The 18,926-nt window shown below is 36.3% G+C and overlaps 2 protein-coding genes across 6 annotated transcripts; both read right to left on the minus strand.

Annotated features, from left to right (window-relative positions):
- Window positions 1-7,687: 7,687 nt before the first annotated feature.
- LOC120012274 (glutathione S-transferase T3-like) lies at window positions 7,688-11,641 on the minus strand. Of its 5 annotated transcripts, none has more exons than XM_038863613.1 (4): window positions 11,404-11,641; window positions 11,085-11,222; window positions 10,196-10,786; window positions 9,429-10,064 (listed from the first exon to the last, which is right to left on the minus strand). In XM_038863613.1, the coding sequence occupies exons 3-4, from the start codon at window positions 10,586-10,588 to the stop codon at window positions 9,576-9,578; spliced, it is 882 nt and encodes a 293-aa protein (XP_038719541.1). In that variant the 5' UTR covers window positions 10,589-10,786; window positions 11,085-11,222; window positions 11,404-11,641; the 3' UTR covers window positions 9,429-9,575. The 5 variants fall into 5 exon arrangements, 3 of the variants coding, with proteins under 3 accessions (XP_038719543.1, XP_038719541.1, XP_038719542.1); XM_038863614.1 differs by having other exon boundaries at window positions 10,196-10,590; window positions 11,404-11,639; XR_005471242.1 differs by lacking the exon at window positions 9,429-10,064 and adding an exon at window positions 7,688-8,140 and having other exon boundaries at window positions 10,196-11,222; window positions 11,404-11,617.
- A 4,331-nt stretch (window positions 11,642-15,972) lies between these two features.
- Window positions 15,973-18,234, minus strand: LOC120012058. The gene is made up of 3 exons (XM_038863299.1): window positions 17,956-18,234; window positions 16,608-16,705; window positions 15,973-16,511 (listed from the first exon to the last, which is right to left on the minus strand). The coding sequence occupies exons 2-3, from the start codon at window positions 16,696-16,698 to the stop codon at window positions 16,366-16,368; spliced, it is 237 nt and encodes a 78-aa protein (XP_038719227.1). The 5' UTR covers window positions 16,699-16,705; window positions 17,956-18,234; the 3' UTR covers window positions 15,973-16,365.
- Between the last annotated feature and the right edge of the window lie 692 nt (window positions 18,235-18,926).

An 18,926-nucleotide genomic window follows, 5' to 3' on the forward strand; every position in this document is an offset into this window, starting at 1 on the left:
AGGGATTAGGCAAACATAAAGGGTGGGACAAAAAGAGCATGGGATGGAAGAGTGGAGTTTTGTTTTCTGTGGGAGCAATTCACTTTTGTTGTTGATCCTAGTTCATTACCTCTGCTGATGTGAATTAGGTAAGCAACGGAAATTCAGACTGGACTCTTAACCAAGCAGAAATGGTAAAAAGTCGATGGTGCATTGCCAGAGTTCACTTCCAAGTCAAAAATAAGGAAACTGTGAAGGACGATCAGAGCCTCACGACATGCAGTTCTGAGATATTCTACATTCCTCGACACTTTGTTGCCCACCTTGTTGATCTTGTAAGTCTAGTTGGTGGCCTAGAAATCTATCACAAGGTTGCACTACCGATGTCCTTCATATCAATGGACTCACCTCAGAATTTTGACACATTGCTTAGTTCAATGGTATATAAGCCTGAACTGCCGCCTTCTTACTCACAACAGCCTTCTATTCTACTAAAGCTCCTGCTGTTCACCCATGGAATGTGTCAAGTGAACAAGATTTCATAAAGTTGATTAGAATTATGGCACAATGACCCCCCTCCTAGTGGAGTTGTTTTAAATGTCTAAAGAACAGGAAGATAAATCTTTTCATACAGAAGGACCAGAATAGACAGGAAGAAAGGATCATGTACTATTTTGTAACTGTATACTGAATTCTCTTTTGTTCTTTTTTCCCTAATTTTCTCTATGAGGAGGATGGGTGTTCTTGGGTTTCTTTTTCTCTCTCTGTTTTTTTTTTGTATGAATGAGAAGATAATGGTTTAGACTGTCAGCCTAATTAATTTTGCTATTGAGTTTATTTATCATAAGGATGTTAGTGTTTTTTATCCCAATCATTCAAAATGACAATGTTGAGAATGACGCATATGATTTTACATGGATCATGTCGTCCATGATTTCACGTGGATCTTGTGTGTCCATCTCAATTTGTAATTTGGAACATAATACAGGGAAAAAATTGCTGCATAAATAGTTTTGTAGTTGAAACATGAAAATTATACAATTTCATCTGTCCAATTGTAAGCTGCCATGTGGACTTCTAGCAAAACTTACTTGTCACGGCAGAGTTGGCAGAAACTCACTTCTTGTAACAGAAGTACAGAACGACAACAATAGAAACCGTTATAGAGAGAAGGAGCGACAGGTGTTGCTTTCTAGAGTGAGAATCAAAAATTGTGAACTACATCAGCCCGCCAATTCCAAACAACAGATACAAATTCAAATCACTCAGAGCAAACATGGCATCATCACCATTTCCATCTCCTGTTGAACTCTCTGTGGCTTCGGCACTTCTCCTTCTTCACACAAAGCCTCCTTGCGTCTCTCCCTCTCCTCGTCCTCGAGAGTAAACGAAATTCCGAGCTCGATTTTTCAATTCGGTTCTGTTATCGTTAGTGTCTTCTGATTTTGTGTTTTAGGTTTGATTTTCATGGAAGTGCATTAAGAAAGAGAAGTCGCAGTGGAAGCAAGATCAAGAGTAGCTGTGGCAGAGAAGAGAGTAGCGACAACTTGAGCTTGAGCTCAATGTCGCAGAGCTCGAAATCATGCGCTTCTTCTCTTACAAGCGATGGATCGTCTCGTGAGATTCAAGCTCAGAAGCTGAGAGCTATTGCTATTGTGGCTCGCTGCCCTGGAATGAACCTCCAGGTGATCTCGTCTGTCTCGCTCTGCTTTTCACTCTGTTTTCTGTTTGACTAATTTGTATGAACGATTTGATTTTTTTTTATTAAATAAGAAGAAAATTATGAATTAGTTTGGTTGTGTTTAACGTGATTGGATAACTCGCTTTTTCACTGGATCTTCCCCTTAATTTGCTTGCTTGAACCGACTCTCATTTTCATCCTCTTCATGGTTCTTTAATTGCCTTTCAGATTTGTTAGTTTTGGTTGTTGAATCGCTTGTTATATGGAGATGCAGTTTTATCTTGCCTTGTGAGAGCCTCTGTGTCAATATAGTTTGTTTGCCAGAAATTTTGAATTTCAAATCATTCTCGAATTAGAGATGAAGACTATTGTGAACGATTTCTTTTGGAGTTCTTCTGATCTGATACCATCAACGCAGTCGAAACTTCACCACATTTTGGAGTTTAGTGTGATCGACTATCAATGATTCAATGTTAACAAGCTCGATCTTAAAATTGATTTTGAGGCTTGGTTATTTGTCCTTCAACCCTGCATTTTGAATCCCTGAGTTTGTTTCAATCTTTTGATATTTGGATCTCTTACAAATTCACTTTAAAATTCGAATTTCTTTATTAGAGTTTAAACTTTTAAGAGCTGCTATGGCAGGTAGCGCGCAAGAGTCGCTCGAAGGTCGTCTGGAGTTCCGATGACCAAGAACTCGTCGTAGCAAAGCCTTCAGTAACAATGTCCACAGGAACCGTGTCCACGGAGGCTTCTTGCTTGTTGAGTAGCTCTAGCGCCGTCTCAAGCGCGCGGAACCACCATTGCGTGGCCAGAGGGGAGAAGAAGCATGCACCCGCCGGCTCTGTTCCCAGCACCGGTCTCTTGCGTAGCCGTGCGGAAGACATTTTGAAGTTGCTATCTCGCGGTTGCTCCTCCGAAGTGAAGATTCGTAGAGAACTTGGTGATCGCCCTGATACAAGTAAAGCACTCAGAATGTACGACTCTCTCTCTATCTGAAATGCGCCACGTGTCTGTCTATCATTTTTTCATTGCTTTATTTCATCTCGGCCGTCTGATCACATACAAATTTATGTGGTGTTGACGTATCAGACGGTCAATCGACCGGCTACATCTCCATAAGATTAACTTGCTAGTTGATACTCTGCAGGTTGTTAAAGAGGGAAGAAGTCAAAAGATCAGGGACAGGAGGGCGTTCCGACCCCTTCATTTACACGGTAACGATGCTTCTCACACAATTCTGCACTTCCTACTATGCACGTAAATTTGGATTTTACAGTTGTTCTTAATATTTCGTTAATTAGCTTAATTATTCTTTAATAATTGTTTGGTAATTTCACTGCAGATAGCTTGAAAATTTAGGGAATATTTAGAGTCTTAGTCAAGCCTTCGATCAACCCTAAAAGTGAGAAAGAAACAACTGTTGATAATCTGAGACTGAGAGCAGCTAAGTTGATATATCATAGTTATATAGTCTTATTAATTACAAGTTACCCCATATCTGTTGTTCCTGCTGATGGGATATAATTAGCCATATAACTTTGAGAGGATAAATTTCAGGTTTCATTTTCAAGATTTGTTCTTGAGACTCGTAGTAGTAGATATAATGATATATAATAGGCTTATGGGATGCAATACGTGATCTAATGATATGGAAGGATATATAATATGTTGCATATTTTGAATTAGGATCGGATTTACATTACTTCACTGCTTTTTTATTTTTGGGTAAATCCTTTTACCGCTTTATATGCATGTTTGGCTGTTTGCAATAGGAATTACAAAATTGTTTGGTATATTATTTATCAGACCCTAGTAAAAATCACTATGTTGTGCGATTTCTTGGAGAATTGTCTATATGTGCCTACTTCATGGGCGAGCAACCATGACTCATATAGAGTATTTGAATTTCCCAATTCTCCCTAAATACTTGGACAAGTAACAGGGTATAAACGTAGAGAGTTGAATTATATTTTCAAATTGGATTATTTATTAATCAATTCGGTCTTCCCTAAGAGCTTGTTTGGATTGATCTTTTAAAGAGTTAAGCGAAGAGTGTTAAGGAGAGAGGAGTAACTTCACCTTATTTGGATTGTATGAGGGAGAGTTAACTGGGATGAAGAAGAGGGGAAGTTCCCTTTACTCAACTCTCTAACTCAACATTTTATAATCGCTCAATTTGGAGTTTTGTGAGGTGAGAGAAAAGTTTGTTTATCATTTCTTAAATCATCTGTAAAAGTTTTTCATTCATTCTAATTAAGGATATTTTTATAACTTGAACCACTTAATCAACCTTCTACCTAAGTTAAGTAAAGGTGAAGATGGGTAGTTTATTGAAAAAAAAAGACGGTGAAGATGAGTAAAGATATTCCTCTCTCATAACTTGACTTCACTTCACTTTCCTTCCCTTAATTCTACTTAACTCTTTAATTTTAAATCCAAGCAAAGCCTAAGGGTTCATGTTGTAAATGAAAATAGGGCTCCAAATATCTTGACAAGTAGCAGGACACAAATGTGGAGAGTCGAATTTAGATGTCGAAGCTGAAACAGGCTAGAGAGAATTGGGGCATCAACTTTAAAAAATTCTCCTAAAAAATATTCGAAAATTGAGAAAGAATGGTATATAATCTATTGGTGGCTTGCCCATTCATATTTATAGAGGTACTGAGTTTGATTGGTTCTCTGTTTAAAAAGTTAATAATAATATATAATCCACAACTTATAAAAAACAATTGAGGTGCAGCACCCAAAATAAATCACCAAAAGAGTTTAGGGAATTCAACTGGTGAAGCATGACCAAAGAATCAATTCCTTTTTTCTTCTAAATATAGAATCAATCCTTCCAATAACCCAGTTGCCTCAATGGAAGAAGCTTCAGAAATTGGGGCAAATCAGGGTCGCCACAAACAAGCCTATGCGTTTTTTTTTTTTCCTCGGTCTGACCTTTTCATAGGCTTTATGAAGGCAAGGGGACGCGTTTGACCAACAACAAAATTAATTAGTACCAGATCACTAGAGGTACCGAAGCTTCTTCTCTTACTATATTTATAGTTTCTAGGTCGCGTACTCGCGTAGACAATAAGCCACATATTTTCGAGAAACCAAGTTGTAAAGTAAACCCTAAACAGCGCCTCCCGTCAAAGTCACGCGGCAAATGTTTAACGCGCAAGTCAAAAGCTTGACGTGGTCTTATTTGGACCCTCGACAATGGAAACGGCCAGAATTTGAATATAAGGCCAATTTCTTTTGACATATTCGACTTTTCAGTCCTCTAGACTCTAGTTTGGCATATTTTAATTTCCTCCCCATAATGTCTATGAAATTCCAATTTAGCCCCCATTTGTGGGCAGATAATAAAACTATTCATAATTATTTTTAAACATGACTGATCACTAGCTATTGAGACTCCAGGAGAGGTGGGATATTGGGATCAATAACTCTGAGAAGCCAACCATTTATGCAAAGGAAAAAATGATTTTACATTTGAATTAGAAAAAATAAAATGAGTATTTTTTTTAATGGAATGAATTTTATATTATATGATTTAATATGTCCACTTGTCACTTCTTCGATTGAAAATTATCAAATACGCTGTCACTTGACCAAGTAATATCATACATATGAACAACTTGATGAAATCCTTAATAGTCTGAAAACATCAAATCATAGGGATTGATTCTCTTATGTTGTATGCTTTTTTCAAACACTAAAATAATGGGTAGGCAAAAAAAATTGACTACTTGAAAAGAGAGCATTATTAAACAATTGAATATAATTGTAAATGGGGAGACAACTACAATTATGAGAAAGTCAATGGACGAAAATCAAAAAAGGAACTTGCACCGAAAGGAAGCCAAAGAATAAAGGAGAGATGCTATAAAAGCAGCAGCCTTGACCCCTCTTTTGCCATTGAAATCCCAATAAACCTAATTCATATACTTGTCTGAGAGATCGAACGCAGCCTTATTCACTCTTCTTCCCTCTTGATTCGATTTCGATCTCTACAAGCAGAATAGGGATTTCGATATGGGCAAGTACATGGAGTTGTTGGATGCAGGAGTGAGAATAGCTGCCAGGTTTCATTCTCATTGCCCTCACACCGCTCGATTGTACTACCATCCGCCCTCTAACTCCGACGACCACCATCACCAACTTCTCCACCACAAGGCTCCTGCGACTGCTGAAGATCCGACCCGGATGCCCTCAAGTTTCGGACCTTGCAGTACAAAGGCTTCCAAGGGAGTTGACACTGCAGAGTTTGTTTTTTACTCTGTTGTGTAAACGAGATGCGAAACAGGAAATTTTGATACTACCCATGATCGATTCTTAATTGTTCCTGATTACAAAGATCTAATTTTGTCATTTTTCATTTTTTCCCAAAATTATTCATGTAATGGAACATGGTAATATTGGATATTTACATTATTTGTTTAAATGACGAAACTTCTCAATTCTTTTATTTATTTATTTTTTTAGATACTGTTAAGAAATATACTTTTTTATTGGAATCCAACCTTGAACAAATATGTCTAATCCAGTCGATAATCAACCAAATCACCTCTGGTTGGCAAAGGAAAGACGAGAATGGATCCAACTTGATTGAATAAAAGGGCAGAAAAAACAAAGAAAATAGTTGAAAAAAGCCAAGGCTCCTTAATTACTTGGACTCATAGATCGGATATGACTCGAGGTCTCCACAGGAGGGAATATTTGAATGCATAAGTTTGGACATCGAGGTGCAATGCTAGTCATGGCCTCAGTAAGGTTCCACAGGAGGGAATATTTGAATGCATAAGTTTGGACATTTTAAAGCATAGGAATTTACAAACTAATGCATAAATAGGATAGCTACACGGCAGTTAGCATCCAAATTTCCATTTATAATTTCAAATAAAAAAAGCTTACAAAAAAAGAGGTTTTATTTGTAAAAAAAATCTCAAGTTATACAAAATTGCATTCAATATAGCACCAGCTGAAGCATACGTAGCAAGCATTTCACAATTTCATAGTCACCTAACTATCTGCAAATAAAACCAAAGAGCGGTGGTTCGGTTGACAATCGGCTGGATTAGACATATGTGTGTTAAATGTTCGATTCCAATGAAAAGCAAACTTCTCAATGATATTTAAAAAAAAAATTATCTGCAAATATATAAAACAAAGGAGACAAAAGATCTAATAACTATATACCTTAGCAACCATTGATGAGAAGTAAAGAAAATGTAGTATACAATGTAACCAAACAATCAGGATTTTGAAGGATCCATTATTTACAACTTGCAATATTTAGCAAAATGATTGAGAATGACATTATAATTAATATGACTTGTGACAACAACATCATCAATATTGTCAAAGCAAAGTAAGGAGAACCCAACTATGTTGCTTCCAAACACAAGTTTACTCTGCATTTGATTCTTTAAAAACAATATTTCCATTAATCTAGCAAAGACCAAAAACTCTACAATGATTAGAGATCATATAAAGAGAGTTTTCATGATACAATAAGAGTGAAACATATTGGGTCAAAGTGTCTCCAATTTGAAGTCCCTCGGAATTTGGGCGCGTTGTGACCATAGTTTTTAGATCCATTCGAAGTTGAAGGTTGCCCCATATGGTATCTCTCAATTGTTGTACTGGGAGTTTATCTTAAACCAGAAATGGAAAAATTATTTTACAAACATAACAAATTTTTTTTATTTCTACCCAAGGCATACCAAAATTACCTAAGGTTGGTAATAATTCTTATTCTTAATTAATTATTGTTTTATGTTATATATCCAATTTTTTTTATATTTTAATTATAGGAGTATACTTGCTTTTGTATCTCTATTGCTGCCTATGCGAGTGTGCTGCCTAAGGGCATCTCCAACAAGAGGTATAAAAATGGATATGCATAATTGTACTATGCATACTTGAATAGTGATATACAAACCCATATACATATTTTAATGGAATCTCACTCCAACAATCTTATTATTGGTTTCCATCTAATTTACCACTTTTTTTTATTATTTTTAATTAATGTATAAATATGTGTAGCCTTCATTCATCATTTTGTGTCAAATCATTGTGTATTTTACATAAAAATCTTATCACAAACTTCAAACTTCTCCATGGATCACCCAAATGTTAGTTCTGAGATTTTGAGGGAATTCCTTGCCTTTGAGTCCGACTCTGAAGATGAGTTGGAGCAGCTTTTTAATGCACGAGAGACAGATGATCAAGAAGCAAATGGGAGGAGACGAACTGGCCACCGTGGTTCCATTCCAGGCCATAGAATTGTTCAACGTAATCATGTTGACGGTCACTCCAGATTGTGGAATGACTATTTCAAGCCAGATCCTATTTACCACGAAGGTCTATTCAGGAGAAGATTTCGAATGAGTCGAAATCTTTTTCTCCATATTGCAAATGCTGTGGTAGCGAATGATGCATATTTTGTCCAGAGACGGAATGCAGCTGGAGTTTTAGGGCTCTCTGCTCTTCAAAAGATAACCGCAGCGGTTAGGATCCTTGCATACGGGAGTCCAGCAGACTCTTTGGACGAGTATATACAGATTGGTGAGAGTACTGCAATTGCAAGTTTAAGAAGATTTGTTAAAGGAGTCGTTACAGTATTCGGAGAAAGGTACCTGAGGGCACCTGACCAAATCGATGTTCAACGTTTATTAGCACAAAATGAAGAACGTGGTTTTCCTGGTATGCTTGGAAGTAATGATTGTATGCACTGGCAATGGAGGAATTGCCCAACTGCCTGGCAAGGGATGTATACTGGACATTGTCGTTCGCCCACCATTATTTTGGAAGCAGTGGCATCACGTGATCTGTGGATTTGACATGCTTTTTTTGGAATGTCAGGGTCTCTAAATGATATCAATGTGCTTCAAAGATCTCCTGTATTCGCCGCACTAGCTAATGGTAGTGCACCTGAAGCAATTTACATGATTAATGGACATCATTACAATATAGGATATTATCTCGCCGATGGAATATATCCCCGTTGGTCAACGTTCGTGAAAACAATTCCATGCCCACAATGCCCAAAAAGGAAACATTTTGCTAAAATGCAAGAAGCTGCGCGGAAGGACGTAGAACGAGCTTTTGGGGTCCTACAAGCTCGTTTTGCCATAACACGTGGATCTGCAAGATATTGGGACATTGATACACTTGATGATATTATGACAGCTTGCATTACATAATATGATCGTTGAGGAAAACGGAGGTTCCGACCACATAGACTTTGAGGGTCTCACAACTCCACCGACCATGTCACGTACTCAAACAACTGAGTTTACAAGTTTCATCCAAACACATCATCAAATTAGAGATGCTTCAACCCATTCACAATTGCAAGATGACCTTGTAGAGCACTTATGGGCTCGCTTAGGCTCATCCGATTGAGGCCACTATAATATATAGTTTGTGGGTAGATCTGAAAAAGCCCTCACGAGACTAAAACTCGTCCACTAAGGTTTCCTTAGGGGTTTAAAGGCTTGTTGCATGTGCTAAATGTAACCGCGATTCCTGCGTCAGTGAGTTAGGTTATGTAGTAAAAGCAGTGTTATTTTAGGATTATGGGTTTAGGAATGATAATATATGATACTTTGTTTCCCTAAGTTCAATCTGACTCCAAATAGAAAAGAACAACCTAAAAGGTTGAACTCTACCACTACATGATAAAAGCCTGTTGTTTAGTCAACAAAAGAATAACATCTCTGCATTGATACTATCTTGAATACAAGCCAAAATAGAAGTCCACAACATCTTAATCAAATATTGTTCATACCTGACAAAAGCAAATAAAAGATTGTCCAATAATACATATGCCTCAATCATGATCAGAACCTCAATTATACATAAAGCTCAATAATACATAGTCTAAAACATAAAGACATTAGTACAATTAAAAAGCTCAAACATAACCCTTTTTTTCCATTATCTCCATCCTAGCATTCTTCCAATACTCAGCCACCATGGGATCCATGCCTCTAAGGTCTTTAGACATAACTTCAATTTCCCAATTCCTCTCCATCTCCCTTTCTTTTAGCTCTCTATTTCGTTGTTGTTCAAGTAGAGCTCTGTCACGTTGTTCAAATTTTGCGCGTTCGACATCAATTTTCTCTTTCAAGATCTCATCCGAAATGGAGGACTTTGATCCACTTGCAGCAAGTTTTTTTGCGGCCTTTGTGCCTAATGGTCTATCTTGATTAATTGAACGTTCATCATCATCTCCGCCAATCGATGACTCGTGAGTGTCATGTAGGGAGACACTAGAAGTCTTATGCCTCTTGTTTGAGAGAGTTTCTTGCCATTTGACTTCTTCCTTCAATAAAATCCAACAATGTTCAAGCATAAGTGGTTTACGCTCTAATTCAACGTACATGGATTTTGCATTATCAAGCTGTATCAGAAATAGCAAAACCCCAAATTGTCAAATATCATCAAATGGCAAGAAACATCAATAAGAAACAACAATATGAACAAAAATTCCAGTACAAATTTAGTCACATATTTATAAGTAGGAAAAATTACCATTCCTTGTTCGATTTGTCCGCTAGGGTGTCTTCCTTCAATTTGGCTTAAATATCCAGAAAATTTTTGACACTTCTTGTTAATGTCATTCCACCTTTGTTTTAGCGATGCTTGGGTGCGGGGGCCTCCATGGGTGTTGAAAAATTCATTAATTCTTTGCCAATATCTGTTAGAATTTTGAGCATTCCCTTGAATTGAATCTTTGCTGGTATTTAGCCAAGCGGACACAAGGAGTTTATCATCGTCAATTGAGAAATTTTGACTTCTTCGACTAGTTCTTGTTGAAGGCACAACCTCGGATGGAATTTGTGAATCCAATTGATCAATATGATGATCATCGTCTAATTCATCACTCATGAGCAACGATGCATATGAATTGTATAGGGAATTCATATCTGATCAAATTGAAGAAACAATTCAACAATATAGATAATAAGCCCATATAACCAATTCAGAGCTTTCAAAACATCACGCATGAATTCATCAAGTTGGTTTTACTCTGACAAGTTATTTGTAATCTATATATATGTCGAAGTTAAACCAATCAATTCAAACCCAAAGATTGCTCAACTTCACCATCAAACCCAAGCTCTGTTCAAACAGCACAACAATTACCCATAAGAAAATATTAAACGAACTAATATTCATCTATAGAACCCAAACTACGTTTAGAATGAGCCTTAATTCTTAAAGCCACTAACCAATCCATCAACACAAGTTGTTCTACAGAAAAATAAAGTCATCAACTGCATAGGCCATAATCAAAAGTAAACGCACACAAGTATGTTGACACAATAAAATTACCCAAATAAAAAATTAATTCCAATCACATCCTCTATCACTTAAAGCCAATCCTTATCAAAGGAGGAAATAGAATAGAAAAATCTACCTTCTTTTTTCCTTCCTGTTGATTCCCCCCGACAATAAAGCTGCACTTCCTTCTAACAAGTGGCTGAGAGTTAGCAAGCAACCTTTGGCCTCTTGGTTCGCTGTCCCCTTCCTTTCCGGTTCGGCCACCGTACGGCACCTGAACTCGAAGCTACGATCAGATCCAATCTCAACACAATTTCGGTAGATCGGAAGCTTATAAACATGCAAATGCAGAGATCTCAAACTATTCCTCTGCCAATTTGGAAATAGTGATGTGGGAGCAAGAGAAATGACAGTGTTGGTGAGCGAATAGCGATCATAAATGTGAACATTTATACCTGGTTTTTGGCACTATTCATAGCCGTTGCTCAACACCCGCGCTGGTTTGCGACCTTCGTCTCTCTCCTTGCCAGAGTCGCAAATATGGGAACCAGAAATGGGGTCGTAAATTTCTGAATTGGTTTGCGACCTCTGTTGGCTTGACGAAAATGACGAAATGGGTATGCAAATCGTCCGTTATCCATTTACGAACTGCTTTACGACTCTTGTTGGAGATGCCATAGATTATAAAAACTTCATATGTACTTCAAGTGTGATTGTTTTCGTCAAGTTGATGTCATTACTCTATTTACGAGGTGAGATAAACTATTATTATAATTTTTTGATCTATGTTCTTTCAAATTAGCTAGACTTTTTTGTATACTTAGTTTTAAGATGGCGAGCTATCATTGATAAGCAAAAATTTGGAGAAGCTTTTTTGGAATATTAAAAATAGCATAAATCAATTAGAGTCCTATAAAATAGTTCGATTTATTTTATGATTTTATAAACAATTTGGACTTCGGATAAGTTATTTATACCTCTAGACACAAAGCAAATCATGCTAGAGGGGCGTGATAATATAGAGCAAGTTGGTACCATGGAGCGGGTAGACCACGCTATGGAGTGGTTACTAATCTCTCCACTTCTATGAGGTAATGAGTTCTAACGGGGGAGGCGCATGATTTATTTTAACAATTTGGACTTTTTCTATGTAATTGATTTTATAGTAGTTGATTTGTTGATGACTTTGATAAAAATTGACATTGTACCTTTTTGTTATAATGCAGCAATATGTGCATTATTCCGCTCCATTGAAGGGTTTAGTTGTCGGATATGTTATGAGAAGAGTGCAAATGCTTTTGGAGAGGATTGGGGAGAAAGAACCATAAGAAATCATGACTTGAAAGTGCTATATGATACAAATAAGACAATTTATAGGGAGAAGAAAGTCAACTATCATTATTTGAATCCTCGTGGTTGCGTGATGGGAAGTTGTTACAACATAGCAGATTAGCAGATGTGAGAAAGTTCAACATGGTACGATGCTTAGCACGCATAAGACACTTGTACGTACGTACATGATGTGAAGTTAAAAGAAAAATTATTGTCTGCGCATAGGGTAATTACTAGTATGTTTTATTTTGTAAAACTTCATTAGTACTTATTCTTATTAATTTATTTTCTTTGCAGTTAAAGAAAAATTATTGTCAGTGTATATGATAATTACTAGTATGTTTTATTTTGTAAGACTTCATTAATACTTATTCTTATTAATTTATTTTCTTTACACTTATTCTTATTAATTTATTTTCTTTACAGTTAATGAAGTTGAATGTGAACAAGATTAACTCTATGGTGAATCTCTCCAATCACGTATTTTCAGGTCATATTGCTTATCTGGTGAAAGGATTTACGACAAATGGTTGGCCTCCACTCGTGAAATTATTTAGGACTCATCATAGATAAAATTTTATAGGGATGCCAAACCTAATTTATTGGGAATAGTGCTCAAATGGTTATAAAAAATTGTAATTTTTTTTTATCAAAATTGTATTTGTATGCATGAATGTTGAAAATTATTAAGACAAATAATGTGGGTTGGTGCGATGGAGCGGGCAAACCACGCTCGAAGTGGTTACTACTATCTCCCATCCCATTTTTATGAGGTAATGGGTTCGAATGGGGGGAACCGCATGATTTATTCCAACAATTTGAACTTTTTGTAAGTAATTAATTTGATAATAGTTGATTTGTTAAAGGTTTTGATGAGAATTGACATTGCATTTTTTTTATTATAATGCAATAATGTTGAACCAGTTTCAAAAAATATGATATATATTTTGGAAAAATACACATCGATAAAACTTTATCTGTGCACTATTCAACTCCATTGAAGGTTTTATGAGGAGAGTTGCAAATGCGGAGAGAATTGAAGTGAAAGAATGAGAAGTTATCATGACTTGAAAGTGCTATATGATACAAATGAGGCAATTAATAAGGGGAATAAAGTCAACTTTCACCATTTAAATTCTTGTGATTGTATGATGGGAAGTGGTTGCGGCATGAAAGATATGAGATGACATGCTACAATGCTTGGCATGCATGAGAGACTTGTACGTACATACTGTGAAATTAAAAGAAAACTCCTTGTTGGTGCATCGATTAATTACTAGTATGTTTCATTTTGTACAATTTCATTAGTATTTATTTTTATTAATTTATTTTCTTTGCAGTTGACCAAGTTGAATGTGAACAAGATTGACTCCATGATAGATGTTTTTAACCGTGTATTTTTAGGTCATATTGCTTGTTTGATAAAAGGGTTTACGACAAATAGTTGGCATCCACCCATTGAATCATTTAGGACTCTTTAGACTTGAGAAAAATCATTATCCCTATAAGTACAACTTAGACAAATGCCAAAATTGGGGTATTGGTAATAATGCTCAAAGGATTATAAGAAAATTATATTTTTTTAATCAAAATTGTATTTGTATGCATATATGTCGAAGATTATCTTAACTTGTTTGTACTTATTTCATTGGTGGAAGAAACCTTATTAAGTATTATAATCTATTCCCTTTTGTTTTGTTTCTCGCGAGTTGTGTCGTTCGAGAAAAGTTGGTATACCCAACTTTTAGGTGAAACATTTAGCATGTGCCTTCAATTTTTGATTGATTGGTAGTTCACTTCATTCACTCCCTTAACAGGTTATATTGATGTAATAATAAACTTGTCTATTATTGAGGATATATATAAATATGTTGTGCTTCATGTTTCTTTATTATTTATCAAAATGACTTGCAAGGTTTAGGATTTCAGCAATGTGTTGAATGTCAATATTTGCAATATAAGGTATGGAGAGGATTGATGTGGCACCTTTACTCCGACCATCGCTGCTCATTATTCTAAGTCGGTTGATCTTAATTTGTTAAAACATTTTAGTTGATAATTGGATTTCTCATTTCATAATTCTTGTTGTTTCATTAAATACTAAAACATAAAAGATATTCATGAAACCGACATTGGTAAGTAGAAGTATGTCAAGTTTCAGAATGGATCAAGAAAAGATGCTCAGAAAAGGTTGGATAAAGTAAGAAACACTCATGTTGTCAAAGAATAAGGTTGTTTGGTTACCCCTTAGTCAAAAAATGATTATGAACATTACACCATTTTATTATCACTCCTATATTTAGTTGACCCATCACTAGCTATTGAGATTGGAGACAATAAGACTTTAGGAGAGGTGGTATGCTATGATCAATAACTCCAAGAAGCCGACCATTTATGCTAATGAAAAAATGATTTTAAATATATATGATATTTACATTTGAATTTGTAAAATTTTACCATTCTATGATTGAATATGTCCGCGTGCCACTTCTTCCATTGAAAATTAATCAAATACGTTGTTGATTGACCAAGTAATATTATACATGTTAAGGGCAAATGCAATGGTGAAGTGGTATTGGGCCAACAAAGATGTTGTCTTTTGCTGATGTGGCTGTATTGTAAAATGTGTTTTGCTTATGTGGCTGTATTGGGATAAGTGTTTTGCTGATGTGGATGTATTGATATTTGATGTTTTGGTGTAGTTTTGTTGTGGATAATATGGAGGAATGGAATGTTGTTGGGTTGGGTGGAAAGATAAAGTGTGTGGGAAGAAAAAGTGTATAGAAATTTGTGTTTTGCTGATGTGACTGTATTAGAATACGTGTTTGACTTGACTTTTTGTGTAATAGAGATGGGACCGGGCCAACAAAAATATTGGCCCAGCAACCTAAATCCCATTGCTTTTGCCTAACAACTTGATGAAGTCGTTAATAGTAGTCTGAAAACATCAAATCATAGGAATTGGTTCTCTTATATTATATGACTTTTCAATACTAAAATAACGTGTAGGCCAAAAACATTGACTATTTGACTGCTGACGTGTCAGCGTATTATTAGGCCTTGGAAATAGGTAATTGAATATAATTGTAAATATGGGGAGAAAATTACAATTATGAGAAAGTTAATGGGCGAAAATGAAAAAAGGAACTTGCACCGAAAGGAAGCCAATAATACAGGAGAAATGCTATAAAAGCAGCAGTCTTGACCCTCCTCTTTCGCCATTGAAATCCCACTAACCCTAACTCATATCTTGTCTGAGAGATCGAAGGCAGCCCCTCAAAGCCTTATTCAGTCGTCTTCCCTCTTGCTTCGATCTCTGCAAGCACAATAGGTATTTCGATATGGGAAAGTACATGGAGTTGTTGGATGCAGGAGTGAGAATAGCTGCCAGGTTTCATTCTCATTGTCCTCACACCGCTCGCTTGTACTACCATCCACCCTGTAACTCCGACGACCACCATCACCAACTCCTCCATCACAAGGCTTCTACGACTCCTGAAGATCCGACCCGGATGGCCGCAAGTTTCGGACCTTGCAGTAGTACTAAGGCTGCCAAGAGGATTGACACTGCAGAGTTTGTTTTTCTCTCTGTTGTGTAAACGAGATGCGTCCTAACAGGACAATTTTGATACAAGAATCCCATGATCGATTCTTAGTTGTTACTGATTAGAAAGTTCTAAGTTTTTTTTTAAAAAAAAAAAAGTTTATTGGAGGCATTTTCTTTTTCATTTTTTCCCAAAATTATTCATATGTAATAGAACATGATAATATTGGAGATTCACGTTATTTGTTTCAATGATGATACTTCCCAATTCTTTAATATTTATTTATTTTTTCCCTCTGTAATTCCATTTTCCACGAATATCATGATTGAAACTTCCTTAAGAGAACAACCAAACAGAATGCATGCCAAGAAAGCGCTACACAAATAAGACTAGCACAGATGTATAATTCATCATCTGAACTAAGACTGGCCGTATCTTCTAAGTATCAAGTCTCAGCCAGTACACATTATTTGGTATTAAACACATGAATGGGAATAGTAAAAGAAATGAAACCAACAGCGAACAGGATCAAACTGCTCTTCAAGCTTCTGTGCGTGCCTTGACAATAAAATTCTGTCGACTAATGGGATTCATGGCCACTGGTGGCCCGGCAGTTCGAGGCCATGCCTGGAATTTCTTCTGAGTCTCTTCCCACCATTCGTCAGAAACAGTTTTTGGGGTGGTGCCTGGATACAAAAGGGCAATACATAAAACAAAGCAGCAATCAACGTCAAATTCACAGCACATTGCAGTAAAATGTCAAGGACACAAACTATACTTACCTCCAAATAGCTTCTCGTCTGCAATAACTCGGTCAACTGCATATGCAATTACAAATGATCCAACTACAGCAGCTGTGATCTTTGCTGCCATGCCGAAACTAAAATTTGAAAGATGACCCAGTTAGACATTAAACCTGACCATCACAACTTAGTCATCTGACTCATCTGCAGAATTTCTTTTTGCCCTTTTGGAAGTTAGTGGTGTCAAATCACGAAAAATTTCTCTGTATGTATGTTGCAAGATTGTGAACATCTAACCAACCTATACTTGACAAGGATGATATAAATTCGCTATATGCACAAGACTAATACAGGAGATTACTAAAAGTACAGAGTATATAAAGGAAGTCTCTGAAAACACTGCAGGCCATTATATTCATTTGCCTCAAAAATGAGCAAAACCACCTACTCCATTCGACCAGCAAAAGGAAGGAATGGGGATAAATAATAACAAAACAATACATAATTCTCCTAAGAGGTTGAATCACCAATTTTGCTAACAACTAGATGTCAGCCTAAATTTTTTCACGTGTAAACTTTAGTAGAGAAGGATGCAATTTTATCCATTTCAGTTAGAACTTAGAATGCTACATATAGGTTTATAATGGGAACAAAACAAAACATTGACCTGATAAGTATAGTAAACCAAAAAAGAGTAGCAACTATCTAACCTACGCACCATAGATTAATCACACAAACTGATGAAAAGCGAACAATGAACATAAGCTATGCAAATGTTGCATTCCAGCCTCCACCAAGAAAGACTGTCAGAATCTCCATAAGCTCACATATTAGACAAACATGGTGTCTGATGCTTCTAGAAAGTTCTAGGAACACCAATTCGAACATTTTATACGTTTTTTAGACCAACGAAGACAACATATTCTCCCAAATATCAAGACCTCAATTTAGGATTCATAACTAGGAAAATTCTCTGGCATTTGATTCAGAAGCATACAAACCAAAATAGTCACCCGTATTCAATCAATTACTAGATATCACAAATTTCCCCTCAATAAGTTATATAATGAGTGACTTCCAAGGGTTATACAGCACAAAACACAATCACATGAAGGACAGAAGGAGCTCGTTGATAATTATTCACTCGGAGTGCCAAATCGATGAACACCCCAAATCAGAAAACACAAATGTTTGTGATCAACTAACTGATCAATCTTACAACCCGATGTCCCAATCCAAAGGCACCCAACAAGCAAAAATGGCTTTCCATCGAATCTTCGTTTACTCGATTTCAATCAGTCTCGGCTACGTTGATTTATTAATGCAATCCAATAAAACCAGGAAAAAATGAAAACAGATCTGAAACAGTTACAAAAGCAAGACTCACCAGTGACAAATTGAATCTCTCGAGCTGATTAGGGCACCAAGTCTTGCTCTTTGAAACTTCTGACAATCCCTTTCTATCCTGTCGTCATATATAGAGAGGTGTCGGAGGTTAGGGTTTATGGCGTTAGTCCGGAACGGCCCGCCGCCCGTCCCATTGACCCTTCAGGGCTGGGCAGGGGTTTTCAGCCCACCAACCCGGCCCGCCTCGGGCTCGTCGGGCAAACTAACGGCTAGTTTGTTTTTCTTTTTAAAAATGAAGCGTATAAAATGCCCACTAACAAGTAAAAAGTAGAGCACCTAGTTTTGGGATATTAAAATTCCAAAATATCCTTCATAACAACTTGGTTTATGAGAATTGATCTATATGATATCTATAAATAATTTATTCAAGTACATTATTTTTATCACAAACTCTACAATCAATTGTAACTCTCTAATTTCTCTCCATCATCATTATGTCTTCATCAGCGTTGATCGTTCTGGTATCCATTATATGATGCAATCACATTAATTCTAGGCAAGTAAGGAGCATCCCGAGTTGCTTAATTGGGTTGGATTTCTTGAAATACGCATGACGCATCGTTACAATTTTCATCTTAAAATTGTTGATGGTTCGCTTGTGGATGAAGGATGTGATTAGTAACAAAGAAAGCTACACTATTCCGCTAAGAACTCTCCGTGATGAGATTGTGGTTAAAATGTTTATCCGTCTCACATTGATATTAATACTCTTTATCAATTAATTTCTCAGATCGAGTCATTCACGGAGAAGGTAAACGAAAATTACAAGGAGAAAAATAAACAAAATTCCAATATTATGTTTTAAATGAGTTATAGAAAATTACATAATATCCCAAAAAAAAAAAGACGTTTATAGTTTTATTGTGGGTATTTTAGATTTTTTCATTTTTTTTTAAAAAAAATTTGATTATGGGACCCGCTTGGCCTATCCGCAGGGCCATTCACAGATTA

Source organism: Tripterygium wilfordii, chromosome 13, assembly GCF_013401445.1.
Source record: "Tripterygium wilfordii isolate XIE 37 chromosome 13, ASM1340144v1, whole genome shotgun sequence".
Lineage (NCBI taxonomy): Eukaryota > Viridiplantae > Streptophyta > Magnoliopsida > Celastrales > Celastraceae > Tripterygium > Tripterygium wilfordii.

Coding starts and splice junctions, on each gene's coding strand:
- LOC120012058 (XM_038863299.1), bottom strand. CDS start 16,698: ATGGCAGCAAAGATCACAGCTGCTGTAGTTGGATCATTTGTAATTGCA. Junction 16,512..16,607: donor AGACGAGAAGCTATTTGGAG/GTAAGTATAGTT, acceptor TTTTGTATCCAG/GCACCACCCCAAAAACTGTT.
- LOC120012274 (XM_038863613.1), bottom strand. CDS start 10,588: ATGAATTCCCTATACAATTCATATGCATCGTTGCTCATGAGTGATGAA. Junction 10,065..10,195: donor GACAAATCGAACAAGGAATG/GTAATTTTTCCT, acceptor TTTCTGATACAG/CTTGATAATGCAAAATCCAT.